Source organism: Lottia gigantea (assembly GCF_000327385.1).
Source record: "Lottia gigantea unplaced genomic scaffold LOTGIsca_128, whole genome shotgun sequence".
Lineage (NCBI taxonomy): Eukaryota > Metazoa > Mollusca > Gastropoda > Lottiidae > Lottia > Lottia gigantea.
This window is the reverse complement of record NW_008707390.1, coordinates 358,040-374,865: the sequence shown is the minus strand read 5'-3', so window position 1 is coordinate 374,865 and position 16,826 is coordinate 358,040. Positions and strand designations below refer to the sequence as shown.

The 16,826-nt window shown below is 32.1% G+C and overlaps 5 protein-coding genes across 5 annotated transcripts; 3 read left to right on the top strand and 2 right to left on the bottom strand.

Annotated features, from left to right (window-relative positions):
• Positions 1–51: 51 nt before the first annotated feature.
• Positions 52–1,521, bottom strand: LOTGIDRAFT_54048 (hypothetical protein; the record flags this gene model as incomplete). The annotated part of the gene is made up of 1 exon (XM_009048754.1): positions 52–1,521. A coding segment is annotated over one exon (1,470 nt), but the record flags the coding sequence as incomplete, so codon positions are not given.
• Positions 1,522–3,010: 1,489 nt separating this feature from the next.
• LOTGIDRAFT_138717 (hypothetical protein) lies at positions 3,011–4,041 on the top strand (the record flags this gene model as incomplete). Its single annotated transcript, XM_009048753.1, has 3 exons — positions 3,011–3,107; positions 3,418–3,529; positions 3,834–4,041. Coding segments are annotated over 3 exons (417 nt in total), but the record flags the coding sequence as incomplete, so codon positions are not given.
• Positions 4,042–5,448: 1,407 nt separating this feature from the next.
• Positions 5,449–5,652, top strand: LOTGIDRAFT_138644 (hypothetical protein; the record flags this gene model as incomplete). Its single annotated transcript, XM_009048752.1, has 1 exon — positions 5,449–5,652. A coding segment is annotated over one exon (204 nt), but the record flags the coding sequence as incomplete, so codon positions are not given.
• An 853-nt stretch (positions 5,653–6,505) lies between these two features.
• Positions 6,506–10,899, bottom strand: LOTGIDRAFT_238024 (hypothetical protein). Its single transcript, XM_009048751.1, has 11 exons — positions 10,761–10,899; positions 10,247–10,414; positions 9,773–9,986; positions 9,182–9,449; positions 8,743–8,868; positions 8,408–8,595; positions 8,000–8,196; positions 7,738–7,829; positions 7,516–7,570; positions 7,259–7,359; positions 6,506–7,085 (listed from the first exon to the last, which is right to left on the bottom strand). Exons 1-11 carry the CDS (start codon positions 10,820–10,822, stop codon positions 6,883–6,885), a joined length of 1,674 nt encoding a protein of 557 aa, XP_009046999.1. The 5' UTR covers positions 10,823–10,899; the 3' UTR covers positions 6,506–6,882.
• A 1,184-nt stretch (positions 10,900–12,083) lies between these two features.
• LOTGIDRAFT_172170 (hypothetical protein) lies at positions 12,084–16,283 on the top strand (the record flags this gene model as incomplete). The annotated part of the gene is made up of 4 exons (XM_009048750.1): positions 12,084–12,161; positions 12,606–12,683; positions 15,437–15,529; positions 16,203–16,283. The coding sequence occupies 4 exons, from the start codon at positions 12,084–12,086 to the stop codon at positions 16,281–16,283; spliced, it is 330 nt and encodes a 109-aa protein (XP_009046998.1).
• Between the last annotated feature and the right edge of the window lie 543 nt (positions 16,284–16,826).

The window sequence follows — 16,826 nt, the reverse complement described above, 5'->3', positions numbered from 1 at the left end:
TCTACCATACCTCCAAGCTTCAACATCAATATCTACATTTTTCATGCGTGCAGACGTTGCTTTATAAAAACCTCCAATCATGACCACACTTATCAATCCAATAACAAGATAATACCAGAAATTATTGAGCCAAGCAGCAATACTTTGAAAATTTCTTTCCCCAAATATTCGCTTCATACGCAAGATAATATTTTCTCTATCATCAGACAAACAGTTTTGCCCATCACAGTATCCTTTATAATTGTTACATACTTCTCCCTTATGGTGATAAATAACATCTCCATTGGCATGATAAATACCATAATTAGAAGCCGGTAAACAGTCACAGTCTGTAATGTTAGTATATCGACAACACACCTTACACAGGTTTTCTTCTACAGATTCACATTGACATTCCTGAAGACCATGTAAATGACAGATACTGGCTGAACACATACCATCCATACAAATCTTTGTTCCAACATGGCATAACCTTCCATTTGGCATCTCTTGAGACTCTGGACATGAGGAGTTGACACCATTGCAATAAGATGCTGTTAAGCATTCTGTAGGCTGGCGACAAATCTGTTGACTTGAAGAAGATGTAACCTGACAGGTTGAATCACAGCATGGTGAAACAACTGGAGAACAGACCTTTCCTTCTGATCTATGTATGGTGCATCGGGAATCTGGTGAGCTAATTGGTGGGTCAGCTGGCGTACAACATGGATCAGTATAAGGACATGTTTTGGAGGTCCCACAGTCACACTCCTCTGTACCTTCTACAACACTGTTACCGCAGGTGGGACCAGAATATGTCTTTAAGCAGTCACCTTTATTGACAATGACAGGATACATGTTGTTCACACTGCATATTGAAAATTTTCTATGGTTTGGCTTTTCTCCTGAGTTCGAGTAAGGATCCATAATGTAACTACCATATACTCCACCAGGAGCACATTCAACATTATTTTGATTGTCATGTATACTTCCAAAACTGTGACCAAATTCATGAGTTATTGTTAATGCAGATTTTTGTGTGGGTATAAAAGTGCCATAATTAACATAAGTGACCAAGCCTGTGTTATAACTGCGATATCGACCATGTCCACTGTATATTTTCTCTTGACAAATACCACCAACAGCACCAAGAGGATTGGAATTTGCCACCCAAGCTAGCCCTACAATACCTCTGTCAAAATCTCTATATGTAAAGGCTATTCCCAAACAATATGAACCAAAATCATACTCTGTCAAAATATCCAGATAATGATGGACTGCAATGTTATCTGAAGTAAATTTATTATTAGGACTGTCTGCTGAGGTAAAAATTGTAATGTCTCCGATCACAAAACCTATATTATCTCCTATTCCATCACCATTAAAATCTGTGCTCCTGAAAATCAAATCAGCTTCCATGATTCCAGCTACCATTTCTCCAACAGTATTAGCTACACTTCCTCCTCCAACAAATTTAAAGAACTTTTGATCCGCCATCACATGTAAGACACAAGAGACTGCATTTGTACTCCGCTTTTGTCTTCTTTTTGTCTTAAAGTTTTTATTGTAATAAGATGTAACTAAAGCTTGTTTATGAAGATGAATGCTGTCCTGAGATGCACAGTTACTTCTTTGACCCTTCAGACCATTGATAACTTTCTGCACATCTTTATCATTAAATATTTCGCAAGTGAATTTTGTCATCTTTGTGAGTCTTTGTGATGCTTTTATAATTTCAAATTGTTTACAGTTAAAAAAGAAAACTTGCTGACCATGGTACAAAGTTCCATTGAAATACTCCTCTGTTAATCGAGCTATCAGAGATGTCTGATTGTGTTCAAAGCTTCGTCCTTGGTAAAATCCTGGAATGTCAAGTTTGCCCTTCTCTATGGAAATGTTATCCACCATAATATGCATGTTTGGATGCATAACAAAATATTGCCGTAGAAAGAGCTCAAACTGTGTATGTCGAAGCTTGAATTTTGCTATTTCAGTGTATAGAAAATTATTCTTACTCAAGTGAGTTTCCTCTAAATTTAGCAACATCAACTGCCCTTGTCTCTCAATGGAGTCACTTGCTATTTGATGACTCAATAGTAATGGAATTAGGAAACTCAAAGAGGTATAAGAGTACATATTTGTGATCTGACTAGGCTTTTAAACCTGACATTTGTATTTCCCGCAACAACATTATTTCAGAACATCCAGACTCAAATGTATAATTGTTGAACAGCCGAAATCAAGAATTACGACAATCCAAATGCTTTATCTTTGTATTTTTTTTATAAACAGGATATTTTCTATTAATCAATTAATGAACTTGGTAATATTTTTTCATACCAGTAACATCAATTTCAGAGCCATGATCCTCGCGATACGGGTCTTACTCCCAACTGGTGTCGATCGGAGCAAGCAGGTGTTCTGCAGCGCCATCTGTACCAACCGGAAATGGTAATAACTGTAAACAACGTTTCTGAATATCTGAATTTACTCACTCCAAAATATTTCAATATTTCCCACAGTTGTTTCTGTAGACCAAGAGGATGAGTTGTTTTTATACATATTGTGGAATCCAAGGATGTATGGATCATGTTGAAAAGAGAAATGATCTTCTGGATTTCTTAGTTGAGAGAACGGTAAGTCTTAGACCTATCAATTCAATGTCATCAATCTATACCTTCACCTAAGTTGTTATATTTAATATAAACATAACAACATATACTATAATTGAGTAAGATTGTCTTCTATTTCGTGAAAATCCTGCTCTTATAAGTATCCTGTGAAATGGCTACAGATTTACTATGTTTAATATAGGGCACTGACAGGAGTGAGAGGACCCATGACTTAGGAACATTTTCTGCTTTAACCTTATGGTGACTATCATGAATCAACTGATTGACAGATTGACTATTTCCTTCCTGATTAACTATTTGACACATGTTATGTCATATTTGTAGATATGTTATTGAGATAGATAAATTTATTTTTTCCTTTTAACATTTATATGTAGATTATAGGAGATGAGAATGTTTATGTAGTTTATAATGGTAGAATATTACAAGACAATGAAGATATACACCCAGATCAAATGTACCATGTTATACCTAGATTGGTTGGAGGAAAGGGAGGTAATATAATGTAGTGATATATTTGTAAAAGGCAAGACTGAGATTGACAAATTGTTTTGAGATACATATTTGATGTATCTAAGGGAGGCCTTTAAGAGGATGGGGAAAATAACTTTGATTCTCCATTATAAAATAATTGGTTCTTGATCATTACTGCTGGCATCAGATAAAGCTTTTTGAATAACAATTATGGGGAGGATGCTCACTGGAAATATAAGATAGGGCGGTAGGCCCACACAATGGTAATTTAAATTAATTGTATTCTTCAAACCCAATATCCTGAAAAATTCTTTCTACATTTTCTTTACAGGATTTGGTTCTATGTTACGAGCTATTGGTGCTCAAATTGAGAAAACAACCAGCCGTGAAGCCTGTAGAGATTTGAGTGGTAGAAGAATGAGAGATGTCAATAATGAGAAGAAGTAAGTAGAGAAATTAAACTGATTCAGATTTCATATCTGTTTATCAAAAATCAAAGTGAAATGAAAGAGGTTAAAATGAAAGATGAAGCATGGAGAGAGTAATTAAACTCACTGAATTGGCGATATTAATCATTATATTTTTTTCACTGTGGTGTTTTTGGATATTTATGGCTAGCTAGTATTGTATGTTCACTTGACTTTCTTGGGAACACAATATCATCTGTACAACTTGACATTTATCAGCCAATTAACACCTTCACGGCTAGTCATATGATAAGTAAACAACTGAACTGGTATTTTATAGGTTGAAAGAATGGTTAGGTAAACAGTCTGAAAGGGAGAGAGAAAAAGAAGAAAAACGGAAAGAAAGAATAGAGAGAAGGAGAAATAAACCACAACATAAATTTGATGATCCAACATTTTTTGAGCAGAAAAATAAAGTGGTAGAAGATTTAGAAGATGCTTTACAAAAAGGTAATGTGGCAACAGCAACACAGGCCACATTTGGGTGATGCGAGTAGGACATGGGCCACATAACCAACCATCAATGAATCATGGAATTAACATGCAGTTTTTTCAAGTCATTTACTCAATAATGTATTTCAATGTGCATTGCAAATAACATACACATTTGACGTAAGTTCACTGTTTCACACAAGGTCAAACCTCGTTAACCTCAATTGATTAGATTCATTGCACAGGCCTGGTTTACATGTTAAAATTTGATGGCTCAAGTCTGGCTTTCAAATGTACATTTTTTGAAATTATTTATCTCATTCATTATTCAGGTTTAAAAAAATCTAAAGGTGCCTCAGCCACTGTAACATCAGAAGCAGCCAGTGGGTCTGGTGAATGTAGAAAAAGAAAAGCCACAAACAATGGTACAACAGGAAAAATAAAGAAAAATAAGGGATGGTAAGTTGATGAATTTATACAGTAGAATCAGTCTTAATTTCACTCTTGACTCAAGGACATCCTAGTGCTAGGATCTTTTTTTTTAGAATAGATGGCAAACATTTTTTTATTTCAATTTAAGAAGTCACTCAAGTCAGGCCTTTGCTGTATTAACAAGAAACTTGAACCTTCCTTCTAATATTAAATTTATAACTTCTCATGTTATTTTATCAAGTGTTGGAAGACTATGAGAGAAACACATTTACATTGCATAAACTGTAACGAAGCTGTTGTATATTCATGCATGTAGAGTTTTCTGATTGATCTGTTTTGCATATTGATTTAAGAGTAAGAGTAACTGTTTTAGTGCAATACCTGTGGATGTTATTGGTTATTACAAAACAAGTGTTAAACAAATATGTGTCAATTTTAGGCTTGGGATAGATCCAGATTTAGATTTGAGTGACCTGGATACCAGTGATGAGGATGAGGGTAAGACGGGATCATGTAGTGACAATAATTCTAGTAATGAATCTGATAAAACATCCAATACAGAACAAGATACAGAACCTAAATTAACTTCAGAAAGCGATGACAGTGTCAAAATACAAACTGAGGAAAATGTTGAAAGTCCAAAAGAAACTAAACAGTCATCATTATTAGAAATTTTACCACCTCCAGTCAGTGAAAATCAACCAAATTTAAATAATGAGGTATTTTTATGATTTACATTTCTTTGAAAATAATTCACAAAATTGGGTATTGTGTGGTCTTTAGCCTGTGGTGATTTTACAACACTTTAAGAAAGGTAGTCAGCAGATAAGAAATGTTTTAAACTCAACCAATTGACATTTTGCATGCATTATTAACTCAATGTCAAAAGTATTTGTCAATGCATAAGATTGTAGCCTTGAGATATGCTGTCAATTGTTTAAAGCCTGATGTTAAGCTATTTCAGTCAACCTGTTGGAAAAAAATGTACAGCGCTTGTTGAAAACTAATTGCAAATTTTTAAATTTTAGCCGATAGATCTAGATAAGTATAATTCTGTAGAAGAGTTAGAAGCCTTAGGTTTAAATAGATTGAAGAACTCATTGATGGAAAAAGGATTAAAATGTGGTGGAACATTACAACAGAGAGCTGAGAGATTGTTTTCTATTAAAGGTTTAAAACAGGAAGATATAGACCCTTCACTATTTTCAAAACCATCTAAAAAGAAAGGCAAGTGAGATGAAAATGTACCAGCAGAGTGGGAAATTATCGATTTAACATCACCAGTTTCATTTCCAATCATTTTATCAGTCTCATCAAAATGATTTCATTTGCTATCAATGATCTGACAAATTGTTAAGCATCTCATATATTGAATCAATCCAATGCTTTGTTTGATGAAAGTTTTATTATATGCAGATAAAGAATGTGTCAAATCTGTATCTCATTATTTCATACATACAGATCAAGACCTAGTCACATATTTTAACTATCTTTGTAAGTTATTACCTTCAGAATGGATATCCATAATTACTGTAAATAACACTGATTTTATATTTGTAAATACTTCTGTATATTATTTACTGGTATTAAAATATTTTGATAAGTATCACATTCTTTTATTCAAATATGTTCATAGTTTAATTTATATTGTACAGGGTATTTTCAGAGACCTCTATGATAAATGGCACTAAACTAATACAATGAATTTGTATGTCCTTAACCTTTTTACACGAGATTGGGATAATGAAGACAAGCACTGCATAGGAGACTCTCATTTGGTTAGTTCTGTCCAGGTTCAACCTGTTCCAATTGAATGGCACAGAACCAGATGTTACTCAAATTTCCCTTCTGTCTTTCACCTTTCTTGTTTAGTCCCATTCCATATCGTTTTATTGATTCCATGACCAATCAAGTGCCTCAATACCTGTTGCTCACAGGGCCTTGGTTTATTGTCACATTGTAGAAACTAGATACTTTAAATGTCAACCGCTCTTATCTGTTGAAAAAACCGAAAGTTTTGTCTTGACCAATACCAGGAATTGAATTGGGTTAGAATAATTTTTATATTATGTATCAATAAAGAAAACTAATCTACTAAACATTTTATAAATATGGTTTAAACTACATGGTGATAATTATATACATGATTAAAAATATTTAAATATGAAAATATCTCTAAAAAAAAAAAGGGTTGAAAATAACTTTAATTTAAAATGTATTCATTAAAACTGCCAATATCACCCCAATTACCAAATATTCATAGCATACTCTTGCCTTTGTTGCTTTCATTCATTGCCCTCGAAAAAGTACACCCACAACAATTGTTTATTGATAAGTGATTGCATCTGATATGACAATTGTTAATTCATTGGATTTTAGTTATTTTGAAAAGTTATTCATCAGTGATGAATTGGCATTAAAATTCTGGGTTAAAATCAATAAAAGCACTATTTGACTGAATATCATTATGAGCTGTCTATCATTGGAGTAAAAGGTACATTCAAACTAAATAAATCATTAAAGAATGTTCCATCATTGTCACCACCACCAAATATCAGTATTTCATCTTCTTGCTGGTTCTCATAACTATAGGGTAAACATAGAGCCACATGACCTGCCCGAGGTGATGGCGTTGATTCTACTTTTATTTTCATCCATGTTAACGTATCTGAAATGACAAGAAAAGTTCGAAGCTGAAAAATGATAGTAAAAGTTTGGTGTTCCTCTCACAAAAATTTGGGATCATTCCACACGATTGACTTATAGTAGTTAAAACATGTAAATTATAGAGCATTTACATTAAACGTCTGCATAGATTTGTAGGCCTATAAAAATACTAACCCAGATTAAATATAGAGGTATCATCTAGAGCATCATTACCATCATATCCACCATGTATTAATATACGACTACCAGAACTTAATGCACACGAACTATGCCAGCTGAAATATAGATAGACAAGTGTTTGATTCTTAGGTACTGTCCACTACAACCTTATGGTAACACTAGATATTGACAGTTTCCCCTGTGATAATTGATTTACAATTCAATCCATAGAATTCACTGTTGGTAGTAATTAAAAAGGAATGACAATATACCTTCTAGGTTTTGGTGGAGTTCCTTTAATATCTGGCTTTGACCAATCACATGTGGCTGAAAACATTTACAAAATATTCAATATAAAGAACACAAATTCGTCCAACCAATTTAGCAGTGGTACATGATTTTTTTCAACCAATGAACTTTTCTGCAAGTTATAGATTTAGTCTTTTGAATTGAATTTCATAGATGTTCTCTATCTGATAAATAAACATACTTACTCATATCTAATATATGTAAATCATTAAAAACTACAGGATAATCCCAGCCTCCAAATATAACTAACTGATCTCTTATCAGGGTAGCTGAATGTCTGAAATAAATCATAAATAAATAACATTTATAAGTTTATAACACTACACAATAATTCTAACACAACTGCGCTAACAGCCTAAGATCTAAAGAATTGCTAAAATATGGGAACTAAATAACATTCTATAACACTTCCATATCATCACAATACAGATGAGAAAATATGCTTACCCAGATCTAGGTGCCGGTTTTTCACCAGTAACAATAGGATCATACCAGTTCTCCATGACAGGACTAAATATATGTATATCATTACTAGAACCATCAGGATTAGGATCTGGTCTTGGGTAAACTCCACCAAATATCCACACTTCATGTCTGTATAATGTAGCACTATGATAGGCTCTTGTTGGCGCTTTGCCATTAGCCTGAAAGATGTAATTTATAAATGTGCTTTATCAATCAATATTGAAAAAAAGAAACTAGTGGTTTTGAAGAATTTAGTCCTTGTAAGCTTACTTTGTAAATTCACTGTATCCTTCAAAGATTAGTTTTGTCAATATAAAATAATATTAACATGTAAACCAGTCAAAATAGCTTGAACATAAGAGTACATAAAGGAAATTCTAAAGAACTTACTTTAACAAGCTGCCATTTCCAAGAACCAACATCTAATGAATGAACATCTTTAAACCATTTGAGATTTTTCGAACCACCATAAATATAAATACATCTAACCATAGGATCATACGTGGCAGAATGTCCCATTCTATATTCTGGTTTTTGATTGTCTGATATCAAATCTTCTTCATTCCATTTTCTTGTGTCTGTAAGTTCATATTACACAAGTTTATATACATGCTCATAAGATTTTCTGGAGAAACTTGGACAAGATGCTGATAAAGAAAGCATTAATTTTTTAAATAAGAATTGTCATGTAGGTCTTTGAAAGTGTAATTAATATGTCAATTTACCTGGTGCCAGAGTCCAAACTGAATCTCGACTGAGTTGTTGTTTATCACCTTGTCCCCCAACTAATACAGCTTTATTATCATGTACCATACACATGGAATGTCCCCATCTATTTGTAGGGTTTTCAACTAGAATATAAGCAAAAGCAGATATTGGGACTGATGGCATACAGAATAAAAGATGTTGATAAATACTTTATTAGTAACAGTACACTCAAATTTTAACATTTACTTATCTCTCTCCAAAGGATTTATTTCAGATTTTTAGGGGAAAATGTTAAGCTAAACAATCTGATGCTAAGAATTCTGAATTCTTAACAAGAGCATGGTGAATACAGAATTAATACATGTTCATACAGCATTATAAAATACATTGATGTCAAACTGAACCCAATATAAAAAGTATATATTATATGCCAGTCTGATCATTTTTCATACTTACATCTAGTAGTGACATCTTTACAATATGAAACTTTCTGTCCTTCAGTTGCACCATTATCTTCATTGCTTTTATCTCCTAATACTTTCTTAGGTGTCTTTTTCTTTTTAGGTGTTTTACTGGGTGTTTTGAATTCATTTTTCAAGGTTCTCATTCTAGTTGTGGCTTTCTGTTTAGTTGGTGTGGGACCATTAGGTGTTTTATCTGTACCATCTCTATTTCGTTTCTTAGATCGTGATCTTTTAGGAAGAGGTGACGGAGTGCCTAAAATCTAAAATCATATATAATGCACTAATCAACTTAAATCTTAACTTATTTTAGTTACACATTGCATGAAATACAATGAGACACAGTGCTTACTGATACAAATAATAAGAAGACAAAGGTACCAATTCTCTAGTCTTTATCAATTTCAAACTGTCAAAAGATCTTGGATATTCATCCAAAGCAAAGAAACCTGTAGTTTTGTTGACTTGTCACTCCTATTTTCATGCATTTGTTATAAAACGTTGAAAATCAACTTTTTTCCAAATCAATGGCCTGATGAGGATTGCATCGTGAATTGAATTGACACTTGTGAAAGTAGTAAGGTACCTGTGGTGTATTTTCCATCTCAGCTTGTAATGAATCAGTATCTAATATATCAGAGTCAATATCTATACCACTATCTACTGCAGTCACTGATTGTATCTCTGGTAGTAAAACAGGTGGTTGTCTTAATTCTGGTGTATCAACTCTGAGTATAGCTACACCTGACTTATCTTCTGGTAATTCTAGTTTATTATCATACTTCTCCCATATAATACACCTGTAAATACAATACTCAGTTACTTTCATATATTACAATATTTAACTGTATTTGCAATGATTGCAGTTTAAATGTGCATAATTAGACCACGCTTTGACTAAGGTATAGTTATTATTTTTTATTATCTACATGTATGGTTGTGTCTAATTTTATCATTGTGGTTGCTAGTTGTTTTCTTTTTACATGTTGTCAAATTTTAATAATCTTCGAATGGGTTATGACATTTGCATTTACACGAGGGTTTAATAACCTTATCATACCTATTCTTTTGTGATAGGTTTCCGAGTAATACAGTTACTTCATTTTTAACTGTGACTGAAACTTCCAATGGTTCTGCACAAATTTCTGGCCATTTACCAAGTGCAAATACAATCAACTGGTCTGCTGTTAGTTTGATATCATCAGAATAATAACTACTATCTTCATTACTGAAAATAAAATGTTAAAATCAGCAAAAAGCAAATGTTATAAAACCTTGCAAATTCTCAATCATAGGCCTATTAACTGTGAATATGATGAGTCAAATCACATCTCATTAGCATTTTATCTTTTTCTTAATTTAAATACTTCCTCTTTGTCTACCACCACCCCCCTCCTCTTAATCTCTAAGGTCTTTAAACATGTTGGTCGTAATGATGTCAGTTGACATCAAGCGTTGTTCAAGATGTGATCTGTTGGGGCAAAAAATCATTAACCTATCCGAACAAAGTCAATGTAGATCCGATCAAATAAAATGATCACTACGTGAACAATAAAAACAGGGAGGTGTCTCACCTGGACAGTTCTGCTGGTGTTTGTTTTAGATCTGACACACAGAATAATCGAAATTCAGACATAATTTACCAGTAATCAGAATCTAATCAGTGATAAAGCTAATCACAACTCAGTTTTACTCAGTTTGGCTTTCTTTTTGTAAACAAATTTAGCGCGTACAAATTCCCGCCAAGTCAGAGTTACGTCCCTTCTTTTCATTCATAATGGTGGCTCTGAGCCACTGCCCACGCATAATCCTATGGTGGTCCGTTTAGGACACACTTTTTTCTGTTCTAAATTGTTTTGTACAATTTCTTTTGCTGCTTTTTGAATCATGATTTAATCATGAAATTGAAAATAAAGTAGATCTAGAAATCATTCAACAAAAACTGAAAATAGAAAACTTATTATAATAATTATAAGAAAATAAGGCATATTATTGTCCTAAACAAACCGTATGTCGAACGCTTTTTATTTGAAATAGACTATAGTGATTCAGCATTATAACGCAATGAATAAGTCAATAGTAGAAATCACAGCAGAATAGAAAGGCATAGAATAGGATCCAATCAAGACAAGTGAAGCTGATTAAGGGCCAAGATGAAATTGAAAATCCACGTTACATATTGGTGATTAAATTTAAATAGTTTTACTAATTACTAATATTGTCTAGATAAGGTGCCAAGTGCATCTTGATTTGAAGTTAACACAGACGTCGCACTGTTAGTTGCTAAGGGGTAGGTGTAGTATGCCAACTTCTCCACACACCCCCTCCCAAATGTTCTATTTAATTATTGTTCAATTGACTGTTTTTCTATTTGATCTCAATTTAATTCAGACTTGGATTGAAATATACTTAAAAATCTTAGAATGTGTGTTATGAATGAAGTTAATACATATGTTGGTGACCGCTATCCTTTGAGAATTGATGTCACTGTTGATTGAAAGAAAATTTGTTACATATGGCAGAATGAAAATCCGGGTTACTTAATGTCTGTATTATAAGTTTGAAACAAAAATTTCAAGTGAATGACCCTCTGAATTATATTTTATGTTAACTTCTAATTAACTTTTTTAAATTGACATTTTTTCCAGTGGCGGATGAGGTTACGCCCCCAAGGTAAATTATTTATTCTAATTGTATTTCCTGTACTTAAATTCCTTGTACCTATATCAATACGATATATTGTATGTTAATTACTTGTCTTTACCTGCATCATATAGAAGATTATTTTCAACGCTTCAAAAACTGACAAAATGAAAATTAATTGACCTGATAAATCTTGCTAAATTATTATTTACACTTATCAAAGTATCAGTAAATTGGTACGGTACATTTTCTATATGGGACATCATCTTTTTTTTCAGTACAGAGCTGTGAAAGCAGCTTTGGAAGAGGAATTCCCTAACCAGTTAGAAATTGTAAGTAGGCCTACATTAATGAATAGACCCACATGGTATTGCTGATCAAACACGTATATCAGGTGTCCCAAAAAAAACATCCCAGCTGAGATACTACCTGTGGAACTGTGGGATGTTTTTTTTGAGACACTGAAAGTGACAAGATATATAAGCTTATCTAAAGTACAAGTTTCCCTACTGAACATAACCAAAACATTATTTTGAGATTTGGTCAGAATGATGCAGATGATAAGATCGATAAAAAAGAAAATAAGATAATAAATAAGATAATAAAAAAAAATCTCAAGATTATTCTGTGTTGAACCCCTAGACCCCTGATATATTAATATTAATTAGTTACTAGTTTGATACTTTTTTTATCAAGATTCTCAGTTCTTTAAGGTAAATTTAGAATGATAACTATGTTAGCTTATTATTTATTGTTTATATTAATTATATTTTAAGACGAGTGAAGCAACTCCTAATACATCTGGTTGGCTGGAAGTCCAAATCATTGGGGGCAAATTATTACATTCTAAAAAAGTAAGTAAGAATAATTTCATGTCAAAGATTGGAAGAAAAAAAGCATACAATGAAGTTTTTATGTTCATTACAAGATAAATTCAATAAATTATAAAAATACAGTGTCAGATATCCACTATTTATCCTGCTCTTAGCAGACTGATCACTATATTATAAAAGATACATTTCTGTTGAACTGCAAGATAACCAGGCATCAGACTTCTGTTCTGGAATGTGATACAGCTAGCTAAGGTTCAGCTGGTAAAAGTCTGGTAAATCTTAAATATGATAATTAGTATGATAAATATAATATTTCCACTTCATAGTTCATATTCATGACATATATGAAATCCTTTGCTTTAATACAATTTTTAGGGGGAAATAATCAAATCAAATTCATATTTTCTATATTTATATTGTATTATAATTTAAACAGAATGGAGATGGATATATTGATAATGATAAGAAATTACAGAAAATATTTGATGGTGTTAGAGAGGCTCTAAATAGTCAATAAACCACAGTTACTTGAGTTATTAATAGTTACAGGTAGACAATTTATATAGCATCTTATCCAACTCAAATGCACAAGAGTTGCATTTGAAACATATGACAGCTCTTCTTATCGCAATCATTCGCAATTCAATTTTTTTAATATATTTATTGTATTTTTCAGATTAGATATTTGAGTAATATTATACCAGATACTTGTTGATGATTGGTTGTGACTAAAGACCGTAGGTCATGTGATAATCAGGATGGTACCAAGTCATCTGGAATAATATTAGTTGACCTGTTTATTCTGTTTCTTAATTAATTGCCCTTTAAATTTAAATAGCTTTGTTAGTGATTTATATGTTCTGTTTCAATAATGACAATTACTAGTACTTAAACATTTCTTTTATAAGAATGCATGAACACAATATGAATTTGAGATTACTTTGTGATACTCTTTAGACTAATTAATCCTTAGAATGATACTTTAAGGCAACAATTCGAATTTTGGCTCTGTTGCATGAAAACACAGACACCAGATTCTGGTAAAAAAATAAATGTATAGGCTACTGTAGTACAACATATGATTTTTATTTTACCAGAATCTTATGCCTGCGAATGAAAATACTAATTTTCAACAGTTTAGACTTCCTTGATACTGATCATTACATTTCCTTCTTATATACAATGTTTTTTTCTCGGTGAATCTCATTATTTATTTATAAATTTTTATTAAGTTTGTGAAATAAATTATTTTCAAAGCAAGTAAAATAGTTATATATGTGATGACGAAAGATGACTGGTTTTTATATTAATTTTGTAATGCACTGGTTTTTCCCTTTAGTGAATTTGTGGCCTTTTTTTCATTCATGATAGTTTGAAATTAGTTGAGCTATTTCCCAACAATAACCTCATATTACTACTACTCAATGATTCTGCATTTAGTTTTTGATCATAGAACTGTAAATGTAATACAGTTCTAGTTTCAATTGATGCTTGATAAGTTGGAATAATGTTACAAGAAAGTAATACTTAAAGTCTACACATTTAAGAAACAGTCTATAAATATTCTGCTTGAGATCTATGAAACTGAAGTGAATAGTACTCGTCATAGCCAAAGTCAACATTGTTACACAGTGAGCTGTAGGTAGGACTGTATAGAAAGTTTGGTTTAATTACAAGACAGGACAGGTAACAGAAATTTGAGAAAAACCTGACAAGATGGCTCTGAAGATTCATGTTATATATTGGTAAGAAAAATATATATAATTTGGTGTTCACTGTTTGCATGTGTAGTCATAGGGGAGAGTGGGGGATGGGGGTAGAGAAGTCGGACACCATTAAGGCGATTCGATTTGGATACTTTGTCACAAAAATACAATTATTGTATTCCAACATGAAATCCATGTGCCAATTAGATGAAAATTTAGAAACAAAATTAAGACAGTTTAAACGACCTTTTTGGCAACTGTTTCGTCTGTTAAGTTCACAAACAAATTTTGTCATATTTTTCCTAAGTCAAGGGCAATAACTCAACATCTTTCATCGAAAGATCATCAAAGGGAATTGTCATGCTTGTACTGAATTTTTATCTACATAAATATATGAAAGAAAAAGTGCATAAGGTGTCCACAATAGACAGGGGTTGATATCCCGAAGAATTCCATTTGTCCACAAAAACAAACTAGGCTGAAGACAAAGAGGTGTAGTAACCTTAAAATTGTAACTCTACCGAAACATCAATAAAAGATGCAAGATATTTATTCATGACCCATATCACCCCAAATTGGCGAACCTGTCCCTTTCTGTTCCTGTATGTAGTTATAATTAAGATGGATAGATAATATATTAACATTGTTTTTGAATTTATTGGTACATGTAGTAATTTAGATAGATGGATAGATTATATTCACAATAAATTAAACAAAATCGGTTCATGTAGAAATAAAGATGAATAGATAATAAATAAAATATAAAGATATTTTTGATGTTAACTAAATTATTTCCTGTATTTCAGTGGAGCATGAGGCTACGCCCCCAAGGTAAATATTTCCTTGCTTATTGTTGATCTGCAAGGGTTAGTCATGAACTGTCAAATTTATATACCATTTTAAGTAGTAAATTTACCCATTCTGATCAATGTGGTTTCAGAATTGATAAAAAAAATTTCCGATGTACTATATTTTATTTATTTAAAAAAAGTATTGGGTCACTTGAAGAAATATTAAACAAAACTGACTGTTAAATGTAGCTTGAAATAATATTTGTTTTAATTTCAGTACAGAGCGGTGAAGGAAGCTCTGGAAAAGGAATTCCCAGGACAATTGGAATTTGTAAGTAGACCTATTATTTATAATATTTACTGGTACTCTGTAAGTAGCTAGATAATACAATGGGTAATATGTTGTGGTGAAAGTATAAGTTATAGCATATGTCAGTTTCTTTTTAATATTTCTACTCTGTTATGGTGTTATACTGTTATCAAGCTGAAATACAGTTCATCCACCTGATGATGAAAAGTTCTTATTGAAACGGACTGTTAAACTTGACAGAATTTTCATTTTCATTTCAAGACTAGTGAGGCAACTCCTAATTCAACTGGCTGGTTAGAAGTCCAGATCGTTGGGGGCAAATTGCTGCATTCTAAAAAAGCAAGTACTTTTACCATTTATAAACAACAACATCTTTCTATTTGGAAATAGAATTTTGGCATTCTTATCCTTCTGAAGGTTAACAATTCCTTGCTTTCAAATCTGCCGTTTTAATCCAGATTCAGTAAAAATAATGGTTTGTGTATGCTATATATAAACATATCTGGGCGTGTGATATTAACCCCTGTTTTTACGTCCTACTTTTCTGCACCAAAATGGACCATGCCATGCAGTGTGCAATAAGTGAAATTTTGCTACAACAGAAACATAAGCCTGCTCTTTTTTCGATTTCCAAATGTCAAAGTGTCTTGACATAGCATTGTATTCACCTGAACAGTTGATTCAATTTTCTGAACAGGTATTTATATCTTTACATTGTGTTATATTTTAACAGAATGGAGATGGATATATTGATAGTGATAAGAAATTACAGAAAATATTTGATGGTGTTAGAGAGGCTCTAAATAGTCAATAAAGTTGAGTTATAAAATAGTTACAGGTATGATATATAAATACTTAACATAACAAGGACACAAAAGCTGTTGGATTTCCCTTTTGTAGATACGCCCGATTTACAATATGAAAAGTAACACAGTAATAAAATTCAGGTGAATCATTGCCAGATGATGTCTTGTTTCACTTTTTGTTAATATTTCCTGATATGAAATTACGAAATATTAGTAAAAAATTTGTATTTTTCAGATTAGATATTTGAGTAATATTATACCAGATACTTGTTGATGATTGGTTGTGACTAAAGACCGTAGGTCATGTGATAATCAGGATGGTACCAAGTCAGCTGGAATAATATTAGTTGACCTGTTTATTCTGTTTCTTAATTAATTTCCCTTAAAAAATGAATTTATATAGCATTGAAAACTGTTCATATAGACAAAATATTTATTTTATTTAAATTTAAAAATTAATGGTTTAGTATTTATAAGTTTATCAGAATGTGTGATAATCATATATTTCAAACTGCAGGGAAGGATACATATTATTATTATTAAATGAATCT

Excerpts from the sequence above, each read along its gene's own strand:
- LOTGIDRAFT_238024 (XM_009048751.1), bottom strand. The coding sequence starts at position 10,822 with ATGTCTGAATTTCGATTATTCTGTGTGTCAGATCTAAAACAAACACCA. Across the intron at positions 10,415-10,760 it reads ACACCAGCAGAACTGTCCAG|TAATGAAGATAGTAGTTATT; the intron begins GTGAGACACCTC and ends TTTTATTTTCAG. Across the intron at positions 8,869-9,181 it reads TAAAGATGTCACTACTAGAT|TTGAAAACCCTACAAATAGA; the intron begins GTAAGTATGAAA and ends CTTATATTCTAG.